Below are 26,531 nucleotides of genomic sequence, written 5' to 3' on the forward strand. Positions count from 1 at the left end.
CACTACAGTCAGTGTCAGACCTGCGAGGCCCAAAGGCCCAGATACGCTCCACAGCATTCCTCCACTTCCTCCCCTGCAGCAGACTCTCCAGCTGAGCCTTGAGTCCAGCGATGGCCTCCAGGGTCCTGAGACTAACGTCCAGACTCTTCCCCTCCCTCAGGTACATGTTTACCTGCTCTAGAGTCCGAATCAGCTCTGTGCTACTCTCCAACAGACAGGTCACTTCTGACAGGAAAAACAACATTATTGACATGCTTTCATGGAACTGTGAAATGAAGGTATGAGACACGTCACACCTCTGTAGCTCCATTCTTCATTACAGTTTCCATCATGTAAGAAAATCTGTTTTTACAAATCATATCTAGTATTCCGCAAACAGTTTCATTTCAGTGGTCCTTAACCTGGTCTCACTGAGACAGCAAGCTGGTTTTCTATCCAAACACATAGTTAACTGCATTCACCGGGGTCCCAAGGTATAAATCATTGCCTTATCTGCAAGCATAACACCCAGCAGGGCTCAGGAAAATGTATGCCATCACAGTGGAGTTTCATCTCACAGGCAAAGGAAAGAAAAATAACATTTTAATTAGTTAAGACCACTGAATGTCACTGGTCATTGATTGGTTTCATAAAAAAACATGAACAAAATGTGTAATGGACAGTAAAATAAAGTTGTGATCTTTATGCTGACATGCATTGCATGTTTGTTTCAGTAGGAAGAAATTAAAGTGCAAGTAATTGTCTTGTCCTACTGATGCTAATTTGAGCATTTAACTTCTTTCTTCTCATAACTTTAACCTCTGTTTCTGCTTTAACTCAGCACAATCTGTGCTTGTTGGACACAAGACCTTAAACATTTACCGAAATCAATTGTTCCACATAATTTGTACCTTTCCTCTGAATCCTTAAGTCCTCAGTATGCTTCAAACATTCAAACAAAGTGCTTGCACTTGTTGTAACTTTCCAAAAAAGACAATCAGACAATAACACCCATTTCATGCAGTAATTGGCCAGGTGTGTGGAGGTATGAAAGCAAGCAGGGTTTGAACTTCTGTTTCTCCTCATATAAACTGAGAACAAAACAATGAATGCCATTGGTACGATTCATTCCGTATTGCGTGGTTATTCGGAACAGTTATGAACACTTTAGACATGGATGACACAACATTCAACCTAGTTTGTTTGAAGGATACTGAGATCTTTAGCCTGATTGGTGTGTGTCCAGGTCTTACCCTGTGGCAGGGGGATTGCCCGGACGCTGACAGTGGCCAGTCTGTTGGGAGTGGTAAGGGTGACCAGACTACTGGGGTCCACATGTAGGGTGTCAGAAAAATGACCCTGAGAGGCCTCTTCTTTCACCTAGCAACATATACATACACACCGACATATGTTCATGAGTTTATCAGTAAGTCCAACAAATCTGCTCCTTGCGCCACTGCTTCCTCTTAATGCCAAATTATTCCACCCTGGTAATGTAAAACATGTCGCTTCAACTGTAAAGACCTAGGAGACACAAAGTGCTCAGAAAGTGCAACAGAAAACAAAGAGGCTTTCATGAACTGGTTATATATTGACATGGACTACAGTTCAATGACTGTAGGGTTGACTCACCTGGTGAATGATGGCTACTTTCTGCTGCTTGCCCAGCTCTTCGTTCACCATGTCCACTTTTGGAGGACGTACCACTGTTTCTCTGAATGGAATGATGGGCTTGGACGCACTGATATCAATTTTAGCAAACCTTTACAAAGACAAGAGAAAATCCTGTTACTGGTACAAATGACAGATAATGTGGTCTCCATTGTCCACGATCAGTTTTATGCCAGTTTCCTACATTACATTCTTATAAGTAACTAAAGATATAACTGTTAAGTGTTTGTCTCAGGTTACATTTGTTGCCTTCCTAGTTAGATTTGCTTTGTTTTGTTTTGTTGGCCTTTGCCCACCTTGAAGTCAGATCAAAGTCAAGATGTAAATAAATAATAAATGTTAAAAATCTGTAATCTGTCTCTGTGCTGGTTTGGGACTTTGGGAAGATGGGGCTTATTCATGTTGTGTCTTGGCCACCCCTATATGGGGCTTAAAAATGGACAAATGTAGAGCTGAAATGATCAGCTGATTAATCAATGAATCGATCAAAAGAAAATTAATCTGCAACTATTTAAATAATTGCTTAATCGTTTAAGTAATTTATCAAGCAAAGAAGCTAAACATTGGCTGACTCTAGGCTTTCAAATGTGAGAATTCACTTTTCTTGGTCTTAAGTTAGTAAATTCAATATTTTGGACAAAACAAGATGTCACCTTTTGCTCTAGGATATTGAGATTGAGGCGGTGTTCTGATGTTTTATAGACCAAATAATTGATTAATTGAGAAAATAACCTACAGATTAATCGATAATGAAAATGATTGTTAGTTGTAGTGTGTGCTCTATTAAGCGACTATTTCAGGTCAGTCGGGCAGGGCGATTTTTCAACCTGCATGGTTACTTAACTTGCAAGTCAAAGCACTTTTCTGGTGATTTATGTCCTTGAAATTTTTTTTTTCTACTAATCCCAGAGAGGCTGCAGTGATAGGATCAGTCTGGTGCTATTCTGTAGTTTTCTATAGTTTTCTCTGGGCCCCTGCCAAATCTGACCAATGATTACATGTTTAGCCGCATGTCTTCATTCTGCCGCTGGCTGTTGAAGTGGTGTCCAGCACATGATGTGGGCTTTGTAGATAATTGGCGGACTATCTGGGGAAGACCTGGTCTGATTAGGAGAGACGGCATTCATCCCACTTTGGATGGAGCAGCTCTCATATCTAGAAATCTGGCCGAGTTTATTAGTGGACCTAAACCATGACAACCCAGAGTTGAGACTAGGACGCAGAGTTGCAGCCCTGCATGCTTCTCTGCACTTGCAGAGCAGTTAACCACCCAAAACTCCTTAATGACGGTGTCAGCCCCCCGACCACTTAAATTAATAAAATCAAAAGTCAACAGAAGAGGAGTTATACATAACTCATAAAAACCTAAACAAAATTACCACTGCTGAAATAGCACAACAAAATAGGAAAAATTAAATGTGGATCTCATAGATGTGGTCATCTAAAGCTGTACTAGTGAACAATTTAATATCAGAGTATCATATTGACTTATTTTGTCTTACTGAAACCTGGTTGGGTCATGAAGAATGTGTTAGTTTAATACTCACATTCCTCAAGGCAATGGCCGTGGAGGTGGAGTTGCAGCCATCTTCTATTCAAGCCTATTAATCAACCCTAAACCTAAACTAAATTATAACTCATTTGAAAGCCTTGTTCTTAGTCTTTCATATCCATCATGGAAAACATGACAGCCAATTCTATTTGTTATAGTATACCGTGCTCCTGGTAGTTATTCTGAATTTTTAGCTGAAGTTTCAGAGTTTTTATCAAGTTTAGTCCTTAAAACAGAAAAAGTAATTATTGTAGGTGATTTCAATATTCATGTGGATGTTGATAATGACAGCCTTAGTACTGTGTTTATCTCTTGACCTTGATCACTTGACCTATTGCCCTTCTAGAAAAGAAGTTAATGAAACAATGAAGGTTAGCGCCATGGTATAAACCCCCAAACCCGCAAATTAAAGCAAACATCGCAAAAACTTGAAAGGAAATGGCGTTCCACCAATCTGGAAGAATCTCATTTAGTCTGGCAAGATAGTCTCAAAACATATAGGAAGGCCCTACATAATACCAGAGCAGCCTACTACTCATCATTAACCGATGAAAATAAGAGCACTGTAGCCAGGCTGACAGAGTCACAGCTCCATTGAGCCATATATTCCTATATCCCTCAGTAGTAACAACTTCATGAGCTTCTTTGATGATGAAATATTACAGACAAAATTCAACACCACCTGCCCTCAACCAGTATCTTCAAACACAGGAACCTTAGAAACCGGTGTATTACCTATTGTATTTAGACTGCTTTTCTCCCATCGATCTTCACCAACTAACGTCAATTATTTCTTCATCTAAGCAATCAACCTTAATCTGCCGCTAAAAATAGTCCCCAATAAATTTACTATTTTCTCCTGTTTGATTAACATTTGCTAAAAACCACAGTGCCCAGCTGTTTGAGGATGTTACTGAGCTTTTAAAAAAATGACACTATGCTCTATATAGTTGTGAGCCATTTTTAAAGATTTACGTCTTCAGTAGGAACCAATACGTTTGGAGCTCAGAGCCACAGAGAGGGTAGGGAAGTCAGAAAGTACTGAGGGACAAACATTGTTGGTTTTGGTCTAGGATTTGTTGACAATAACAGAGAATATCGACAGCTTCATCCTTTGAATCTTAAAAACTTATTATTAACAGAAATGTATTCCCCTAACAACATTTTAAATCTTATTAATATGAACTTGTCCCATAAGACAATAAAAAACAACAAAATTATTTGCAGTCAGTATGACTTTTATAGTTAGTAAAATGTATAGTAGTTTTATAATGCCAATACAAAAAAGCATGTTGGCTTTCCACACAGGATGGAAAATCCACACTGATTAAGTTGTTTGTCTGTATTATAGGCTTTACTTAACACAGCTTCTTAAATGACCCTGGGGTCACCGGGTCATTCCTAAAAATATGTCTATGTTTATATTTGTGCTAAGGTGGAGCAGACACAGGGCTGAGACAGACACAAAGACACAGACAGACACATGCTTTTCTAATCTAGCAAGTAGCAACAGAAAACAGGACATAACAGGTAATCCCAGTCACTCACTGTCCCTGACGCTGATATATTCTTTCCCTCTCTCACTCAGTTAATGATGATTTGAAATTCAAAAACACTATTAGGTTCCATGAAGATACATGTAGCCACATTAGCTTTAAAAGTACCCTTCAGTCTAAACAAATATAGATATAGACAGTTATAGATTTACAAGCAACAGGTGATATTAGAAGAAATCTTGATGTTGAAATAGTCTAACCAATACAACCATCACACATTTTTAAACAATCCAACCACTATGCTACACCTGTCCTTAAGTTATATTCCATTGGTTTGTACATTAGACATTACATATCCTGTTTTAACATGAAATACAAGGGAGTAAAATACATAGAACCTTTAAAGCTCAGAAACTGTGTATGCATGTATGCATTAACAATGGATCAACTTAGTACATGCAGTGTTAAAGGTGTCACTCGTAGTGATGAATCCACAGAGAATTATCACCAAAACCAAGTTCCACTCAGCGCCACTGAGCTTCTAAGTCTCTTTTAGCTCATGGTTTTGGTTTCCCATCCTCCCTAACTCAGTTCTAAACCTCATTTCCAGCAGCAGCAGGTAGCTCTGATGAAGTCACTGGACACTACTTGCCCACACACAACTCCAAATTAATGCTAATGTTACTGTGAGTCTGCTGGATGTATAGACATGTTTGCTAGCATTTTCACCGTATCAACTGTATAAGGTAATAATATGTCATATTTTGTATTTACAGCTTCTTCATTCTACTCTGATGCTGTCCAGAGCTAATCTACAGGATAAGTATGGGTTGAGGTACGGTATTCTTAAATAAGGGATACACAGGATATTGGTGGCCAATATATTATTGGCTGTTAAATGAGAAAATGTAATTATTGTTGTTCTGACAATGGAATTTCAGCCGATAATTGCAGCTAATGTGGAGCCTTTTTACAATAGCTGTGGGCTAGGGATGCCAGCTGAAATATAGTATGGTATGCGAAGGCAGCGAAGGTTAGGAAGTGAGTAAGAAGACCTACTTTGGACTTTAAAAAAATGGCTCAACTGCGGGCCTTCCCAAATAATGCAAGTACTGGTTGAGTTTGTGTCAACTCTTGAGATTCTTCCTGGATGGACTGAATTATCAATGAATTGCACTACTGAGCATTGTTTAACATGACATCCTGGGAATACTTGGCACCTGATCCAGTTCTGATGACAGAGAGAGAGAGAGAGAGAGAAGGAGAGAGAGAAAGATAATCCCTCAGAGTACTGGAGCCTTTCTCATGCTCACTCGAGTGGCTGAGCAGCACTGACCTCATTCTGAGTGTGACATACTGCAGGTCAGGGTGCTTGCCAGCAATGTCACAAAGGGCTCAGACTGACATTGGCCAGCCGACATGCCAACCTGGCACCTAACCAGCCAATGAGCCACCCAACCAACCTCAGTAAGGCAGCCAATCAGCTAGCCAATCAGCCAGTTTATGAGCCAATCAACTAGCTAAGAAAACATCTAATGTCATCAAGTCACATCAACAATGATCTAGTCATCCAGCTAGCCATCCACCCAGCCAATCAGGAAGTTAGCCTGTGAGCTAAGTAGCCAGCCAGCTGGCCAGCCCCTGTGTTCCTTTACCATCTGTCTTGGGCTGTCGGCCTGGCTCTAAACATAGCAGCAGCATTACACATGGCCTCCTTTCTACAACTCGAATTCCACAAATACAGTGCAACAGGCAGCAGAGTGGAATCCTAATCCATTTTACTAACAATGACATGACAGACAGGCTTACTCTCAAGTCATGCCTTAGACAGCAAAACGAACCAATTAACTCTAGGAACACTGTTCCTCCAATTATTAATAAATTCTTTTGAGTTGCATCCTATTTTCATCTGTCACTTATATATTGAGTGACCAGAAAAATAACCCCCTTGTATATTGTTGAGGTTCACTGTACTGATTCTGATTCTTCTGACTGGCATATACAGTATACTGTATGTATATATATGCGCTGCCATTCAAAAGTTTGGAATAACCTGTTATATTGATGTTTTTCTTCAATAATGGCTATTGTAACATATTAAAAACAGTATAATTCAGACAAATGTATTATTTACATTTGAAATAGTTTTGGCCTCTATATACAAAAAGAGGTCAAAATATCACATATAAACACTTTTCAGTATAATTCATAAGAGCACAAAGTACAGCTTCCACATTTACAATAGAGCTGAGTCAACACAAAAATAACTCAACTAGTAGCCTCATCAATTAGTTTTATATTTTACTATATTAAATGATTTTAGGTTTACAAATCAATGCTTGTGTGTGTGTGTGTGTGTCCGTGCTGTAGCACACAGTTGAAACGCTCATAAAAAAATGTATTTGTGAAACCATCTGTCACTATGTCAGAACATAATCTCAAATCAAACAACCTATATGGTCTTTATTATAAACCAATGTTTGGAATGTACCAGAATAACAAAAGTGATGGGGAATTCCTTTGTTTCAAGTGGCTATAATAAAATAGTAAAATAACAACGTATCAACTGACAATGTGAAAACAATGTGCAATGTGAAAGGGGCCGCACATAGTGATGAACCTACAGAGAATTATCACCCAAATCTGCAGCTCCCCTCGTTTCAGCTCATTGTTTAGCTGTCCGGCCTACAACTGTTTTGGTTCACTCTCGTCCTTATAACGTCGTTTTTGGCCACAGCAGGCAGCTGTTTTTAGTGAAAAAGCTCTTAAAATCCATGGTACACTATCTCCATAGCCCCAAACAGTAGATAGACACAGTTGGAAAATGGCTGTTGAATAAAGTGGAGCATTAAACAGCTGAAGAGCCCAAAAATAGAGCTGGGAGAAGGAGAGTGAATACTGGACTCCAGCACGACTCCAACATGCTCTGCTGTGACAGTACACATTGTACTCTGGGCGCACTACGTCTCGTCTGGGTGCGCTACGTCTCATCTTGTCTAAGTGTATTTGTCCGTATACTGTGGATAATTTGTTATTTGTAACGTTAGTTACCCTGGACTGACCAAACATGATCATACCTTACAAAGTGATCACCATTATACTTGTAACACTATGGTTGATCTGTGATGGCCTCACACTGCAGCCTGATACCAGCCAAACGTTACTCACCTTCAGCAATGAGGAACTACTAGTACTCTGGGCCTCCTTGCTATGCAACACCAAGCCTTCTGTGGTCCTACCGTCTGAACTTCGGCTGAGGAAAAGAGGAAGACGCGTCCATTTAATCCACCTCTCTACTCCATTACTCTGTCAAATGTCTGCTCACTCTGCAATAAAATGGACTTGCTACATGCCCGGCGCTGACTGGAAAATGGTAAATGGACTGCATTTATATAGTGCCTTTCTAGTCTTCCAACCCCTATACTTCACTACTTTACACTACATGTCAACATTCACACATACATTCATACACTGATGGCAGAGGCTGCCATGCAAGGTGCCAACTGCTCATCAGAAAGAATCACTAATGCTCATTTACACACACACACACACACACACACACACCGATGGCACAGCCTTCGGGAGCAATTTAGGATTCAGTATCTTGCTCAAGCACACTTCGACATATGGGATGGGTAGAGCCGGGAATCGAATCGCTAATCTTCTGATTAGTGGACGACCCGATCTACCGGGAATCGAATCGCTAATCTTCTGATTAGTGGACGACCCGATCTGATTAGTGGACGACCCGATCTACCTCTAAGCCACAGCCGCCCTTGAAAAGACGTAAAGGGACATCTGCATCATCGCCCCATCCAGGACTCGGCTGGATGGGTCGGTCTCCGATACCGAAGTCAGCCTGGAAAGCTTCACCATCATCAGGTCAGACAGAACGGGACAATTGGTGAAGATGCGGGCGGTGGGGTCTGCCTCTAAATCAATAACAGGTGGTGTAACAACATCAAGGTTCACTGCAAGGTATGCACGTCTGTCCTGGAGATGCTGACCATGTCTCTGTGTCCCTTCTTTCTCCCTTGGGAATTTCCTGCTGTTGTGTTCATCTGTGTTTATATCCTCCCCGGCACTAACACCAAGGCGGCAGTGGTAGCCAAGGATTCTAACATTATAATGGCTAAGTATTCCGAAGCGCCGGTGTTTATCTTGGGGGATTATCTGCAGACTGGACAATGTTCTGCCATCATTTCAACAGTATTTGGACATTCCCACCAGAAGGGAAAACATCTTGGATTTGTGCTACGGTAACATTACCAACGCATTTCGTGCCCGTTCATACCCACCGCTCGGACTGGCAATTCAATTCAGTTTTATTTATATAGCGCCAATTCATAACAGAAGTTATCTCAATGCACTTTTCCTATAGAGCAGGTCTAGACCGTACTCTTTATAATATTATTTACAGAGACCCAACAAATCCCACCATGTCACCATGGCGACAGTGGCAAGAAAAAACTTCATTTAAGAGGCAGAAACCTTGGACAGTTCCAGACTCAATGGTGGGCGTCCATCCGCTGCTGCCGTGTTAGGTTTTGAGAGAGAAAGGGAGAGAGAGAAAGAGAGAGGTTTTGGGGGAGTGGGGGTGGGAGAGAGGTTTTGGGGTGGGGGAGAAGAAGGCACAATGCAAAATACCACCTAGATTTTTTTAAATAGTAGAATTGTAATTGTAGTGTTAATATTAATAAATTAATAATAATAGGAATGACAGCTATAGGAAAGATAATGTCAGTATTCGTAACCAAGCCAATAACAACAACTGTAGTAGCAGTTGTCGAGCAGGAACACGGGGGAAGCAGGTGGCCCACAACCACAGATCCAGTATCTGCAGTTCCGGAGGCAGACATACCTGCTGAAAGTGACAGGAGAGGAGAGAAAAGAGAAAGCACAAAACTACGGGAGAGAGAAGATGTCGAGTTAGTAACATGCAGTAATGGGATAAAAATGCATACAGATGGAGAGGGAGAGAAGGAGAGAGGAAAGAGGCACATAATGGGAAGTCTCTCGGCAGTCTAGGCCTATAACAGCATAACTAAGGGATGGTTCAGGACTCACCCAAGCCAACCGTAACTATAAGCTTTATCAAAGAGGAAAGTCTTAAGCCTACTCTTAAATGTGGAGATGGTGTCTGCCTCCCAAACCCACATTGGCAGACCACAACAGCATCTGTTTATTTCCACTGTACAAACAGGAACTTTAACGTCACAAGCCACAATACTACAGTGCACCTAAATGGTCCGAGGACTACATCACATAACTCCACAGCTCCCTAGCATACACTAACTAGAACATCTTCGACGCAGACTTGTATAACAGGGTCACTGTCATTATGGACTATATCAATTTCTGCATAAAGACCACTAGGCTATACCAGTCAGTAAAATAAAGAAATATTCCCTCAAATAAAACAGAGCCTGACATATAAGCATAAAACTTTCAGGCTCAAAGCCTCGGCTGGTCTGAGGATGGCAAACCGCAACATCAAAAATTAGGTTCTTAAAGCAAAACTGAAATTTAAGGACAAACTGGAGCATGAATTTGGCAACATGAACAAAAAACAAACTTTGCAGATGGTGAAAACATTGACTGGATGTGAACCCAAACACAATCCATCAACTGACACAGAACTTTTCACCACTAAACTGAACTCACTCTTCACTCACTTCGACACTCAGGACTTCACAGATGAATGTGTCAAAGAGCTGAGAGCCCTCCCTCCATTGGACCCCAACAAGCTGGCCCCCTTTTCAGAGGAGGATGTGAGGCAGGCAAGTCCCCAGGGCCTGATGGCATCCCGACAAGGGTGCTCAAGACCTGTGCCATGGAACTTTCAACAATTCTTCATTCACTCTTCTACGAATCCTACTGGTCTACCACATTACCCACCCTCTGAAAAACCACAACAATAATCCCAAGGCCCAAAAAACCCTGACCCACAGAACTCAATCATTACCGCCCTGTTGCCCTCACATCCATAATAATGAAGTGCTTGGAGAATCTGCTGCTAAACACCATCCTGTCTATTGTTAACCAACAAGTGGACCCCCGTCCAAGAGGGGCACAGAGGATACTGTGGCCTGCCTGCTGCACCTCATCCGCCAGCACCTGGATTCCCCAGGCACCTTCACCAGGATCCTCTTTTTGAACTTGAGCTCTTTCAATACCATCCAAAGGCACCTGATGGTCTGGAAGCTACACCAACTCAACACTCCCCCCAATCTGATCCATCTCCTGCACACATTCCTCAGTGACGGACAGCAAGCTGTTCGGGTAGGCACAACATCATCACCTGCACTCACCACCAACACCAGAGCTGTGCGCTGAGCCTGTTTCTCTACACGATATACACCAATGACTGCACCAGCTCCTCAACCACCACCACCTACCTCAAATACTCTGACGACATTGCCATTCTTGCTCTTCTCGCAGATAACCATTCTGTTCTGGACTTTCACAACACTGTTGCACACTTTTTTTATTTGTTGGGTCTCTGTAATTAATATTATAAAGAGTACGGTATAGACCTGCTCTTTAGTAAAAGTGCAATGAGATAACTTCTGTTATGAATTGGCGCTATATAAATAAAATGCAATTGAACTTTACGCAGTGGTGTGAACATAACCACCTTTGTCTCAATGTCAAGAAAACAAAAGAAATAGTAATAGGCACCCCGTCATTCCAGCACCCCATCCTCATCAATAACGAAACTAAATGGTTGACAGCTTCAAATATCTCAGACTCACACTGGACAATAAACTCAGCTGTGATTAATATACAAACGGCACAAAAAAGGAGCCATCAAAGACTATTAGCCATCCGCATCTCGCTTTGGCAAATGCCTTGTAGTGGCTTTCATTAAATGTACTGTGTGCTATGAATATATTATGAATATATACACAGAAGACTAATGTTGCATGCTCAGACAAACTATGTGAACTATGAGTATTAAAACATGTAGTGTGTGAAAATACTAAGGTTTTTAAAAAATATAGTCTGAAACACCCTTAAAATAGTGGTGTCAGAAACATGCCCAGGCAGGGAAAGCTTGGGACTTTCCCTGATTCCATTAGAACTGGCTCATGGGAGATTTGGGACTTTCCGACTGCCCAAGTATGGAAGACGTGACGCCATTTTTTTCCAGGAAAAGTATGATTAATTTTTAAGAAAAGTAGGTGAAGAATACACCAGAGTAGGAGGGACATTTTGGGCTATAAAAGACAACGCACAGAGCCCTGAATTCATTTTGGTTTCCGAAACCAGCTCGTGCTTACTTCTTGTACTCTATTGCACTGAACTCTGACCATCTCCAGTGAATTATTTGAGTGTTTTGAGAGTCTGAGTTATTGGTGTTGGAAAGGAAATTCAGACCTATCCTGTGGCTCAGACCTGGACTTCTGATCCCCAACAGCCTGGTACCCACAGCCATAGCAGTCCTAAACAGGGTGACTCGCTGTGGGAATTAACTCGCTGAGTTATTTTCATGTTGTTTTGCCTGTCTTTGTGTGCTGTTGTGTTATACTTCCTGTATTTCTGTCTGTCACAGGTGTGTAATAATGTGTCTCTTTCCTGTGACGTACAGTGCTGTGAAAAAGAATTTCCCCCCGAGGACAATAAAGTATAACTAATTATAATAATGTTGCTCAATAACTGCTGGATATGTAAATAAGCAACTGTTTGCTAACAAGTTTGCAATATGAACTTAAAAGATAATGATATCTCAATGTTGTGTTCACAACTTTTTCCCACTGCCCCCAAGGGGCCAAAAAAATCTGTTACTGCAGGTTTAAACTCAAGTATACATCACATTCATTCAAGTGAACAGTAACTTTTAGATGAAACGGTGGCCAACAAGGGCAACGCACTGCAACTTAAGAAAAGACATGCAAATAGGCAAAACACAAGCAAATTAAAATAACATCTTCATTAATTTGACAACACGCGCACAGCATTTAGAAAACAAGCTGCAAATACAGAAAAGCGCTACAAAAACACAACCAAATACAGAAACGTGCTACAAAGACGCAAAACGACAATAGAAATGTTTCCAGAGGACACTAAAAAGTGCTGAACACCTCTTTGACACGCTTGTTGTCAAGTTTCTTGCCATGGTTTGTGACTCATGTTATTTAAGTCGGGTCCGTGGATCACCTGTTCATGTTGTGGGTTTCTGACTTCTGCTACTGCTGTACTCAGCAATCGCTGCATGTGCCTTGCAAGATCTTGCAAAGCGAGTCGGACAGCGTGGTCAGCAACACTGGGGCCCCTCAGGGGACTGTCCTCTCTCCCTTTCTCTTCACCATCTACACCACGGACTTCAGCTACCACACAGTCCTGCCACCTTCAGAAGTTTTCTGATGACTCTACTGTGGTGGGATGTATCAGCGGTGGTGAGGAGTCTGAGTACAGGGCTGTGGTGGGTAACAAGTACCTGGGAGTACACTTGGATAACAAACTGGACTGGACCAGGAACACTCAAGCTGTTTACAGGAAGGGCCAGAGCCGCCTCTATTTTCTGAGGAGGCTGAGGTCCTTCAACATCTGCCGGACAATGCTGAAGATGTTTTATGAGTCTGTGGTGGTCAGTGCTATCCTGTATGCTGTTGCATACTGGGGCAGCAGGTTGAAGGTAGCGGACGCCAACAGACTCAACAAACTGATCCGTAAGGCCAGTGACATTGTGGGGGTGGAGCTGGACTCTCTGGCGGTGGTGTCAGAGAGGAGGATGCTGGCCAAACTACACGCCATCTTGGACAGTGTCTCCCACCCGCTCCATGACGTGCTGGTCAAGCAAAGGAGCACCTTCAGCGGAAGACTCATCCCACCAAAAAGCCCCACAGAGCGCCACAGGAAGTCATTCCTGCCTGTGGCCATCAAACTCTTTAACTCCTCCCTCTAAGGGTTAGTCTGTATGACCCTAGGTCACTAAACTGGACATTGATCATTACATCTCTGCCATACTTGAATAACTGTGCAATATTCTGTGTATTACTCCCGTGCAATATTTAGTTTTCCTATGTTAGTTTTTCCTATTTATTGATATTATATACCTCCATTACTGCTGTGCAATATCTTAATAATCTCAATAAGCTACATTTAACTCAACAGTACATGCACCACTACTTATTACTTATATTACATTGTATTATACTGTATTATCATCATAAACAGGTAAACCCACTTGGTACTTCACACTTATTTTATCTTATACTTATACCCACCTGGTACTTAATTTATTTTCTGACCTGTTTTTATAGTGTTTTTATAGTGTATTGTATTATATTTTTTGACAGTACTTTCTCCTGTGTGCACTGAAGTAAAGGCGAGCTGTTGTAACAAAGAGTTTCCCTTCGGGAATCAATAAAGTATTTCTGATTCTGATTTATTGTCTGCTCATAGTGCATCACAGGATAACTGTTTAAACTCCTATGCTTAAAAACTTATATGTGAGGACAAAAAATTTCATCAGTGGGTATAATGCAGGAATCCTTGCAGACTGTTGGAAACGCTATTTATGTGCAAATGATTATACAGACCTGACTTCATGAGTCACAAACCTTCTTAGTGTCCTCTGGAAACAGTTCCGTTGTCGTTGGTTGTCTTTTGCAGCACGTCTCTGTATTTGGTTGCGTTGTGTGTCTTTGTAGCGCGTTCGTGTATTTGGTTGTGTTGTGTCTATTTGCAGTGTGTTTCTTAATTTGCAGTGCGTTGTTCTTGTGAAACTTTTCAAGAGGTAAATGACGGTGACGGCAATGATACACACTCTGCTAGAAAATAATCTCCAGTTTCCCAAACGACAACATTTCTGTTAAAATGGGAAAATATGTGACTGCTCACAACACAGAATTTTACCAGCACTTTCAAGGTTTTGCTGCCACTGAGAAGGACATTTACCTGTTCTTAAACCCTTTCACTGTTTAATGTGGAAGGAGTACATGTCATCCAAGTTGAGCTTAATGAATTGCAATGTCAAGAAGTTCTCCAAAGTCACCATCAGCATTTCCGTCACTGCTGTAACATCAGAGAGTTCGGTTCTGCTGCGTCTGCTCCGGGCAGACTACACGGCAGACCAAGATCCAGGAAAAAGAGAACGAGCAAAGGGTGAGCTGTGGTTTTGTTGAACTGGTGACATCACAGGTCACAATGACCAACTGTAGGTGGAAGCTAGGTTCAGGGGAAGAGTTCACACCAAGGTGTGAATACCTGAGGAATGTGGTTAAGATCAATGGATCAGTTTCATAACAAAAGTACCATTTCAGTACCATCCCAACAAAGAACAAAGCTGTTTCTTTTTCACGTCTTCTACATGAATCATCAAGTGGTAAAGATCATGACTTTTTGCCTAGGACAGGCAGATTTAGCCTCATTCTTTTAGCAGGATATCATGTATGTGGCCGTCAAGTGCATATTTAAGAGCCCTTTTACAAGATTCTCATTTTCAGAACAAAATTTTGACCTTGTTCTGCCCACACCCTTCTGCTACAGGTTTTCTGTCTCATTACCTCGGCCAAGGAGGTTATGTTTGCTTGTTATGGTGTTGTTTGTTTGTCTGCCAGCAGGATTAGGAAAAAGCTACTGGCCCAATTCTCATGAAACCTGGTGGAAGGGTGTAGCATGGGTAAAGGTAAAGTGCTATATCTATGTTCTTGAGCTATAACGGGGTGTGTGTGTGTGTCTGTGTATGTATGGGGGATGAGAAGAGTCATCAAAATACCACATGCATGTTTGTTTGTGAACCTTTAGTACAGGTGCATGTGCATGTGGTAATGCTATTTGAAATGCCCCTATCATTTCACACGCACGTTGTTTGTCTGCCTCTTTTTTCATCAACACACTGCGATGTCATGAGAGGTAGTGTCACAGAGGGCAGATACATTCTGCTGCCCAGCTGAACCATATAAGCCTAGTGAGGGAGGGAAAAGTGAAGAGAAACAGTGAAGAGAAACAGAGGAACAGAGCTTTCATTGTTAAAAGAAAATAAGAATTTTGATCTAAAATACCTGTTTGGGGTTTGTTTATCTGCAAGAATTAAGTTAACTTGTTATGAGAAGACTGAATACACACATCACAACACGCATGTGCACGTGCTTATGATTCTTCAATCAAATAACACAAATAACATGCACGCATGTGTGGCTGAATACTTCAGATTAGGAGGATGGTGGTATGTTTCCTACGCAGGCTGTTTATTTATTTATTTATTTTTATACAAAAAGCTGTTTGATTCCAGATCAAATGTCTTTCACAAAGACTGTCAATACAAAACCATGTCTGAGCTGTGATATACAGCCTATGGTTACATTAAACATAAAAAAAAACAGTAATTAAAGTTTTATCATTAATTTAAAGTTTATCATTTTAAGCCCTGTACAATATTCTTATCATATCCATACAGCGACAAAATATAGGATTCAGTCACTTCACGTTAATATAAAATATTCCTAAAGTTACTTATATTTTTATGTGTTGTCATATTCCTTGGCTTTATCGAACATTGTCTTAACATTGTTTTAATTTTTCATGTTGTAACATACGTTTTATTGTAAAACTCAACAGTGAGTTTATAATATTTTTCAGTACGAGTGCTGACTATCAGTTTGTGCATCTTGTGCAGAGTCTCTCACACCCACCTATAAGATCGATACAGATCAGCCCTGCGTTGTGGACCAGAGTAAATAAACTAAATAAACGATTAAGTATGCCATTACGAGCAGACTGTTCACACTGTACATAAAGCAACACGTCTTCTCTGCATCACGTGACTGTATAGATCACAACATTACCGTTCCGAGCTACCATTGAATGAAAACGTCTTCTCTGCATCACAAATGTAAATCAACATTACCTCTTGCACACTCTTTTCCAGTATTATTTTAAGGCAAATTAAAGAAAACAGGGGGAAACAGTAAAGGCTATTGTTTGTGGTTCACGTTTAATTTAAAGAAGAATAAAGAATTAAGGTAAAATAACTATTAAGATCAAAGATGGACCGGGCAATGTTAGCAGCTACCGTCGGTATGCTTTACCGAGAAGCAAAAGAGGAGGCTGCTGAGTTGAGGAGGCAACTGCAAGTGAGAAGAGGATGGAAGTTCGGAGTTGTGCTATCTTAAGCCGTGTTTCCACCCAAAGTACCCGGAACTTTTATCCCCAGGAACTACTTTTCAAGGAACTAAAAAGTTTGTTCAGCCCATTGTTGTGTGCGTTTCCACCACAGTCTCAAGACCCACGAAGATTAGGCGAATTATACCCATTAGGTTTCACCCATCATACAGCTGCATAACTATTGTTTTATTAAACACATCACCTGCAATTCAACATTAGGACCTTTGCTTATTTTAACCTATGCACTCTCACCTGTATTAATTATCAAAATTATTATTTATTTATTATTATATTTTAATATCCTTTAAGCCATTATTGCTACACACCATATAAGGGCACCTTCACTGCCAAGAGAGACCTGCAGTAATCTCAAATAGACAGTACATTCTGCCCCTCTCTTTCATTTTATCTACTTTTATTGACTAATTTGGCTGCAAGAGAATAAACAGATTTTAAGATGATTTCTGTGTCCTTGTGAGCCAGGGCAGGAAACTTACAGTGTATCTTCGAACGTACGTACATTTCAAGTAGTATTACAACACGTGCATGTGCATGCACTAAAACTACTAAAAGTACACAAATGAACGTGTGTGTGTGGTATTTCAATGACTCTTCTCTTCATATTTGCCTTGGGCAAAAAAATTTACTTTTTTGCTCTGTTACTATGCCCTAAAAATGATCAAAATATTCATTCAGAAAGGACTTTGCACAGTGTCTATTTTAAAACTAGTCTGTAAAGACAAATGATGTCGACCTGACGAAAGGGACGTCAGATCAGAAAACGCTCAGGTGTGTCTTTCTGGAGGGCAATTGCAAGAAATGTATTTTGTCATTAAATTTGGAAGACTTGGTATTAACTCAAGTAAGAACTGAAGGAAACTCAAGAGAGCACAGACCTCCTCCAAGGCCAATAGTCCAGTCTTCTATGATATGCAAATCTGCAAGCGCAACCATTACATATGTCTGGATATATTGCCAAAACTATTAGAATTACAGTATGTCAAACAACAGCGTTGCGTCTGAGAAAGAACATTGTCATTATTTGCAAGCCCATAAAAAGTCACTGAAATGGAAACATGTATTGTTTTAATGCTGAGGGGTTGATTTCACCCCCACCAGATTTAAAAAATATACTTGAACATGAATTCAAATAAAAAATATTTGGGCTGCCACTTGTTGCACAGCTGTAGCTCTACACACACTGCATGATAATCCTGACTATCTACTTCCTTACCAAATTAATAGTGTGTCATGGTGTGGAGAGTGTGCTTTTAAAAAGGGATGAAAGCCAAGGATATGATTGGCCACGATCGTCACCAGCTGCTAACGCACTGAACATGTTATTAAAATTCAGGCCTCCGACCAGATCTGATATAGCAAGCTCCTGTGTCCTCCACAGGAGCAAAAGCTTGGTGGCTAGCAAATGGCACAAGTACAAATACAAGCTGTGCCAATATCACTGACGTGACCAAGAAGCCAATGAGCACTCTAAAAGCATCGGGGTTCTTCTGTAGGGATAGGATAACCTGTAAGGAGGGCATCCATCTCTGTGACAATCAGGCCTGTATAGTAGAGCGACTAGATGGAAGTCACTCCTGAGTAAAAGTCATATTAGAGGCCAGTCTGAGATCAGGAGGGAAAAAAAATCTCTGAGGTAATGAGACAAAAATTCAGCTTTCTAACCTGAATGCCTCCAATGAGTGGAGCCAAATAGAGAGAGATCTTTGAGAAAAACCTGCTCCATCATTTGCTTTCAGTTAATGTGTCTGTGTCTCTGCTCATTTCTAGATCTGTTTGGTTGGTAGAACTGTTTTCATTCCATTTATTGCTCACAATTACATTGCTAACATGCTGATATTTAGCAGGTAATATTTACTATAGTCACAATCTTTGTTTAGCATGTTAGCATGCTAACATTTGCTAATTAGCACTGACCACAAAGTATAGCTGGGGCTGATGGGAATGCCATTAGTCCTGCAGGTATTTGGTCATAATTCGACAAATTTTGACCTGATAAAGGCACTAGATGAAAAGTCAGGGGATAACCAGTTATTATAGTTCATCCTGAAGTGAACAATTTTGTGGCCATCTATTTAATAGTTAGTGAGAAACTGGGCTGTTCTGGACCAGTGGTGGGCTGACTGACCAACACTGCCATCCCTAGAGCCATATCACTGGTGTGGCTAAAAATGTGCTGACAGCATAAAGAAAAAAAGCTAGTTTTAATGGATTTTGTAACTCTTCTTTTTCTTATTCTCTTTTGGAGCTTGGCACTTGTCTCCAGTGTGTAAGATTTAGTGGCATTTAGTGGATTTAGTGGCCTTTAGCAGTGAAATTGCAGTTTGCAACCATTTGAATACCGCGTGCATCACCCTCCCCTTCCAAGTGTGTAGGAGAAACTACGGTGGCCATGAAACTTGTGAAAAACGCAAACGACCCTATCTAGACCCAGTGTTTGGTTTGTCCGTTCTGGGCTACTGTAGAAACATGGCAGTGCAACATGGCAGCCTCTGTGCAAGGGGATCCGCTCACTATGTAGATAAAAATGGCTTATTCTAAGGTAATGAATACACAACGTTCTTATTTTCAGGTGATTATACACTAATTAAAACATATTTATAAATATTATATTCCATTTCTGCCAATAGCTCCTCTTAAATGTTACACACTGGACCTTTAAGTCCAGTATAATGTTGCCATGGTGTCAGTGACTTAGCTGTAGGCAACACCTAAGATAAATCTGCATCAGAAAAATGCATGCTTAATTTGGTAGTAGCAGTTACCGTTTACAGACAGCTATCACTGGATTATTTTAAGGAGCAAATTTGTTATAAATGGATTTGTGGATGTTGATCCTTAATGAAAATTCTGAACATCAGAGATAACGCTATCACTTCAAAGTTCATGCTTACAAAATGTATCTTTAAGATGTCTTCTCACTTTCATGACTGAAGTCTATTAGATAGGTCAAACCAATAAGGGATTAAAGCTTCCACTTGGATTCACCGGCTCAGTCTATTTCATGTATCATGTATATTTCTCAGTCATGCAACAGCTTTCAGTCACTTACACAATGGCTGGAATATAAAAATACACAACTAGAAACATACAAAAATACACACTGCTTTCTAATATAATGTGTTATTTCAGCAGCAGTGCCTGGGGAGTGGCTGCTCTGACTTTCCTCTGAATTGACTGATTTATATTCCCCTGCTTAGATGGCAACAGCTGAGATAAATGAATACAGATGCACAGCTTTCCAAAGCAACTTCAAGAAATAAATAGATGGTATCAATAAACCGATGAATACATACTTTTCATAATGCCTACATCAAGCTGAAGCTATGTTGGCATAGAAAGAAAAATTCAAAATGGCAGCAAGGCCATGTATGTTAAAGAGTGTGGCTCTGTTAAAGGGCCAAATTGAAGTGTACATGTGAACTGTGTAGGATAAAAGGTGACAAATTAGAAAAGAGGATAGTTAGTTACATGCAAGACCCTGTGTCTGTGTGAATATCCCTAACATTACCTTAGCATTTGGCTACCAAAATAACCTATAAGAGTGAAAACACATCACAACAATAAACCTAAAAAAAAAAAAATCAATACATGTAATTAGTTACATTACATTAGTTAAACAGTCCTATGCTTAGCCATGTACATGGTTACTCTACCGTGAAGGAGGGGAGGTTGCTTTCAAGTCCTTGTTAGCTGGCCATATGGATGAGGCAGGCGGAGAAGAATTTTGGTTCTGAAGAAAAGAAAAGTCATTGCTGTGCAGTCCATTTGTGCAGATGGAGGAACCAGTCGCTCCATCTGTTGTTCTCCTTACACTTAACTGGCGCTAACTTCCTTAGTTGCTTCTTAAAGTTAGCTGGCAGACTTTGTGTATTAACCGTTGCTGCTAACTAAGTATTGTTGCAGAAATCTTACGCAGGCCCTTGCGTCTTTGCTGTCAGAGAGAGAGAGTTCAGTTGTGCTGTGTGTCTGCTCCAAGCAGACCACACAGAGGGCAGCTGCTGCTGAGCAGCAGTGCTGTAGATGATGCCAGGAGGAAAAAGAGAAAGAACAATCGTTGCTGACCCTTTTATTGACCTGGTGATGTCACGGGTCACAGGTCAGATTGACCAATGGTAGCTGGAAGCTGGGTCCATGGGGGAGTTCACACCTATGTGTGAATACCTGGAGGATTGTGGGAGACTGAGTTCAATGGCTTTCCTTTGTTTACAGAACAAAAGAGCCTGCAGTCTCCTAATAAAAGTTCTGTTAATGTCCCAACAATGAATGAATTCAAATGGTGATCCCAAAAGCTAACATCATATTATTACACACTGTATGAGTCTTTAAAGAGATTCACGCTAGTTACATAAAAGATATGCCACAGTACTTTCACGGATTACATAAATGACAGACGCATTCTCCATTAATCAATACTCTTGGTTTTACAATGCTAAAATATGCAGAAGAGGTGTGGAAGAAGGTCAGGCTGAAGGGCAGGGGAGGTCATCAATCTCTAAGGGGAATTAACACTGTCAGTTTCCACCCATCATTGCAACCATCAACCTTTTATAATGTTAGCTGAGAACAGAGTCATGGAAGACGAGGTAATCATTTGTCTCTAATCTTCCCACCTATGCATTATATACAGTCCTGTTTTTGATACTGTTCATGGCTGGCATTTTTTCAGCAAAAGCCATTCAATGTATTTGCATTCTGTAATTGCATGTCTATATACAGTAGTAAATGTATGAACTATATGGAACATTTTAAAGTTTGAATGGAGTTGTGAATATTTTAAGTGGGAAGAGGTTGAAGATGAGTGAGTTTGAAGGTTTTTTTTATTGACTCCCATTATAACTTTACTTCAACCAAAGTTGAATGTTTTGAAAAGTTTTAATGGGATTTGAAAAGTTGAATAATAGCCAGAATGTATGGAAGATGTGGTTAAGATACAGTTACTGTCTGGGGATTTTATTTTGAAAAACTAGGTCCATTCCCAGTTTCCTGTTAACATACAGTGACCGTTGGGTGCTTTTATTTTGAAAAACAAGCCTCATCTTGAGCTTCATGTTATGACAAGGTCATTGCTATATCGATGGCTTTAAGATAAACTGCATTGCTGGCTTAAAGGAGCAGTGTGTTGGATTGTGGTGAAATTGCAGTTTGTGCAATTTGCAGTTCTGTTGTGGGCTATTGTAGAAACATGGCGGTGCAACATGGCGGTCTCCGTGGAGGGGGACCCGTTCCTTCTGTAGATATAAACAGCTTATTCAAAGGTAATGAAAACACAACAATTCTTATTTTCAGGTGAATATTATATTCAATTTCTGCCAATAGATCCTACTAAAAGTTACACACTGGTCGGTCCTTTAAGTTTGCATGAATGAAAGTAGCTGATGGACTATGAAGACTTGGAAACATAGGAAAAGGGTCTAATTAGTATGAATAAGATTTAAAAGTTGAATAAACCTCATATTGCATTAAAAGATGTGGAACATTTTAAGTTTTTACCAGAGCTTCTATCTGAAAGTATAAATGAGCAGATAAGACTTGAAAAATGCTTGGGAAAAGTTTGAGGATCTGTGTCAAACTGCACTAATTAGCTCATCTCAATCAGTGTGAGCTGCCATCAAAGGTTGCCATGGCTGCTTTGTGACTACTGGCTCAGAGAGTTCATTGCATTGAGATTTTAGCTGAGGTGTAACTCTCATACTCCTGCTTCTAGCAGACCATAACTCTTATCGCCTATGTTAAGATTCCCCAAGAGAGAGGAGATACTCCTGAAGAGACTATGTGAGATTTGTGTGTAGTGTCAAAAATGTGTCCCCCTTTCTGCCTCCTTGATGAAAATTCTGGTCTCAGTTAATATGAAAGTATGGCAGTGCGGTATAAAATCAGAAAAAGACTGAAATTTGCATGAAACTTAATCTGTTACTGTGTAAAAAGTATGAATGATATGAAAAAGTTGCAATGGCGTTGCAATGGAGTTTCTACATGAATGTATGCATTAGTGGGAAGAAGTTGAAGACGAGTGGGTTTGAAGGTTTTTCTGATTGACTCCCATTATAACTTCAAACAAAGTTGAATATTTTGAAAAATTTTAATGGGATTTGAAAGTTGAATAATACCAAGAATATAGGAAAGATTTGGAACACTTTGATCGGAGTTGCTAAAGGTATGAATGAGTAAACAGTTGAAAAAGCTTGAAAAGGTGTCAAAATGTGTCAATTTTTACATTCGGTCCATTCATTTGAATGCAGAAAATTTCCCAGAAAACGCTGACTATTTCTGAAAGTATGAAAAGTAATAGCAATAATGTCCTAATTAGGTTGACTATTTTTGATGTCTAAATGAAGTTTCTATGTTAAAAAATCTGGAAGGAGTTACGAATCAAAAAACAAAGCGGACTAATAAAATTAAAGGGTTTTTTTGTAGAACATATGTTGTGAATGTAACACTAATGAGTTTAGTATACAGGCCTCCATATGCTTCATACGAACTAGTGACAAGTGTCATCGGACCATATCAAAAGGCAAAAGTGTTAAGACCACTTCTGAATGGCAACTCTTAAAGGAATAGTTCAACGTTTTGGGAGATAGGATTTTTCACCTTCTTGCCGAGAGTTACATGAGAGGATCGACACCACTTTCATATCTTTACGGTAAATACAAAGCAGCTGGTTAGCTTAGCACAAATACTGGAAACAGGGGTTAACAACTTGACTGGTCTGTCTGAATGTACCAAAATCCACCTACCAGCACCCCTAAAGCTCACTAATTGGCACAGTATATCCTGCTGTTGAATTCGTACAAAAACCGAAGTGTAGAAATTTGACATTTTGGTTTTACCTGGGGGGCATGTGACAGACAGTTTCTAGTTTCTTGATACCAAACGTTAATTTGTATTTACTGGGCAATGTATTTTGTTAAGGCCGGTGTTTTACGGTGTTTCTCAAGTAAAGCTCCACAGTTGTTCTGGAAACAGCAAGAAACCTCTCTCAACTTAGTTTAAGCTGAATTTGTATGGTGATATAAGCACACAGCAGTCAAACCAAAATGTCCTTTGTGAAAATTCTCCAACAGTCGATCTACCTGTTGTTCTTCTGAGGAGGCCAACAGAGAGAGGCAGCAGACAACATGTACAATAAGCCAGATAATGATGATGCCAGTCAGTCAGCCTCTCTCTCGCTCTCTCTCTCTCTCTACAGTACTGTGTTTATCTCATTATTAAATTCGATTGGTTTTTGTCAGAATGTACATAAACCCAGTCAATGTAACAACAACACCTTTGACCTTGATCTGGTATATGGCACTGAAATTTAACATTTCATAGTCTTTCCACAGAATCCTTCATTGTTGGACCATTATTTAATAACTTTTGAACTCCTATTACTGGAATAAACGCCATTAGGCAAAAACTCCTACTCTAGTCTATCTGATAGTGCTGTAGCTAAATTTAAGGAAGTGATTCCATCTGCATTTAATGCAATGCTATATCTCAATATAACAGAGGACTCGACTCCTATGCTAATTTCAGCAACTCCCAAATTGACCATCTTGTTGACAGTGCTGCAGGCTCACTATTAGAGAAAAAAAATTCATCACCTGTCCTGCCCGTCCTGCCCTCAGCCAGTACCAATTTATCTTCAAACACAGGAACCTTAGAAACAACTGTAAAACCTGATATATATTTAGACTGCTTTACTCCTAACTTCAACGATCTCTTCATCTAAGCCATCAACCTGTGTCTTAGACCCCTTTCCAACTAGGCTGCTTAAAGAAGTTTTACCCTTAGTTAGCACTTCTTTACTGGATATGATCAATCTGTCTTTATTAAACAGGCTATGTACCACGGTCTTTTAAAATAGCTGTAATAAAACCTCTTCTTAAAAAGCCCACTCTTGATCCAAGGGTTTTAGCCAACTATAGACCTATATCTAACCTTCCCTTTCTCTATAAGATCCTTGGAAAAGCAGTTGCCAATCAGTTGTGTGACTTTCTAAATAATAGTTTATTTGAGGATTTGCAGTCAGGATTTAGAGTGCATCATAGCACAGAGACAGCACTGGTGAAAATTACAAATGACCTTTTAATTGCATCTGACAATGGACTTGTCTCTGTACTTGTCTTGTTAGATCTTAGTGCTGCATTCAACACCATTGACCATCACATCCTATTACAGAGACTGGAACATGTAATTGGCATTACAGGAACCGCACTAAGCTGGTTTGAATCCTATCTATCAGATCGATCTCAGTTTGTACATGTTAACGATGAATCCTCCATGCACACCAAAGTTAGTCACGGAGTTCCGCAAGGTTCTCTGCTTGGACCGATTCTATTCACCTTATATATGCTTCCTTTTGGCAATATTATTAGGAAACACTCAATGAACTTTCATTGTTATGCGGATGAATTATATCAAATCGATCAAGCCAGATGAAAATAACCAGTTAGCTAAACTTCAAGCATGCCTTAAGGACATAAAGACCTGCCATTTTCTGATGTTAAACTCAGACAAAACTAAAGTTATTGTACTTGGCCCCAAACAATTTTTAATTTTATTTATATAGCGCCAATTCATAACAGAAGTTATCTCATTGCGCTTTTCCTATAGAGCAGGTCTAGACCATACTCTTTATAATATTAATTACAGAGACCCAACAAATCCCACCCACCATGAGCAAGCATTTGGCGACAGTGGCAAGGAAAAACTTCCTTTAAGAGGGCAGAAACCTTGGACAGAAACAGACTCAATGGTGGGTGGCCATCCGCCACTGCCGTATAAGAATTGATATTGTGTTGAAGGCAAATGGTAAATGGACTGTACTTATATAGCGCCTTTGACTACTCAAACTACATATCTCATTCACACAATGACTCATTAAAGTAACTAATCATTCACACACTGAAGGTACAGCCCTCAGGAGCAATTTATCAAGGACACTCCAACATGTGGGCTGGGGGCAAGCCAGGATCAAACCACCGACCTTCCGATTGGCGGACGACCCGCTCTGCCACTAAGACACAGTTGCACTCAGAGACACATTATCTAAAGATATAGTTACTCTAGATGGCATTGCCCTGGCCTCCAGCACCACCGTAAGGAACCTCAAAGTTATCTTTGATCAGGATTCGTCCTTTAACTCCAACATGAAACAAACTTCAAGGACTGCCTTTTGTCACCTATGAAACATTGCAAAAATCAGACACATCTTGTCTCAAAATGATGCAGAAAAACTAGTCCATGTATTTGTTACTTGGATGGATTATTGCAATTCCTTATTATCAGGCTGCCCTCCAGTTGATCCAGAATGCTGCGGCATGTGTATTTACAAGAACTAGGAAAACAGATCATATTTCTCCAATATTAGCTTCTCTGCACTGGCTCCCTGTAAAATCCAGAATAGAATTTAAAATCGTTCTCATCTACAAAGCTCTTAATGGTCAGGCACCATCGTATCTGAAAGAGCTCATAATACCTTATTACCCCAATAGAACACTGCGCTCCCAGAATGCAGGGTTACTTGTGGTTCCTAGAGTCTCCAAAAGTAGAATGGGAGCCAGAGCCTTCAGCTTTCAAGCTCCTTTCCTGTGGAATCAGGTCCCAGTTTGGGTTCGGGAGGCAGACTTTGCTCTTTGATAAAGCTTATAGTTAGGGCTGGCTTGGGTGAGTCCTGAACCATCCCTTAGTTATGCTGCTATAGGCCTAGACTGCTAGGA

At 40.3% G+C, this 26,531-nt stretch overlaps 1 protein-coding gene across 9 annotated transcripts in view; it reads right to left on the reverse strand.

Moving 5' to 3' along the window:
• Positions 1 to 26,531, reverse strand: part of efl1 (elongation factor like GTPase 1) — a 135,327-nt gene that overhangs the window by 17,783 nt on the left and 91,013 nt on the right. For all 9 annotated transcript variants that reach the window (XM_044189038.1, XM_044189007.1, XM_044188997.1 and 6 more), the window contains exons 18-20: positions 1,612 to 1,741; positions 1,233 to 1,359; positions 21 to 225 (exon numbers count right to left, since the gene is read on the reverse strand). In XM_044189038.1, coding sequence (XP_044044973.1) covers positions 21 to 225; positions 1,233 to 1,359; positions 1,612 to 1,741 — 462 coding nt within the window. The remainder of the gene's footprint in view (positions 1 to 20; positions 226 to 1,232; positions 1,360 to 1,611; positions 1,742 to 26,531) is intronic.

Source organism: Siniperca chuatsi, linkage group LG1 (assembly GCF_020085105.1).
Source record: "Siniperca chuatsi isolate FFG_IHB_CAS linkage group LG1, ASM2008510v1, whole genome shotgun sequence".
Taxonomy (NCBI): Eukaryota; Metazoa; Chordata; class Actinopteri; order Centrarchiformes; family Sinipercidae; genus Siniperca; species Siniperca chuatsi.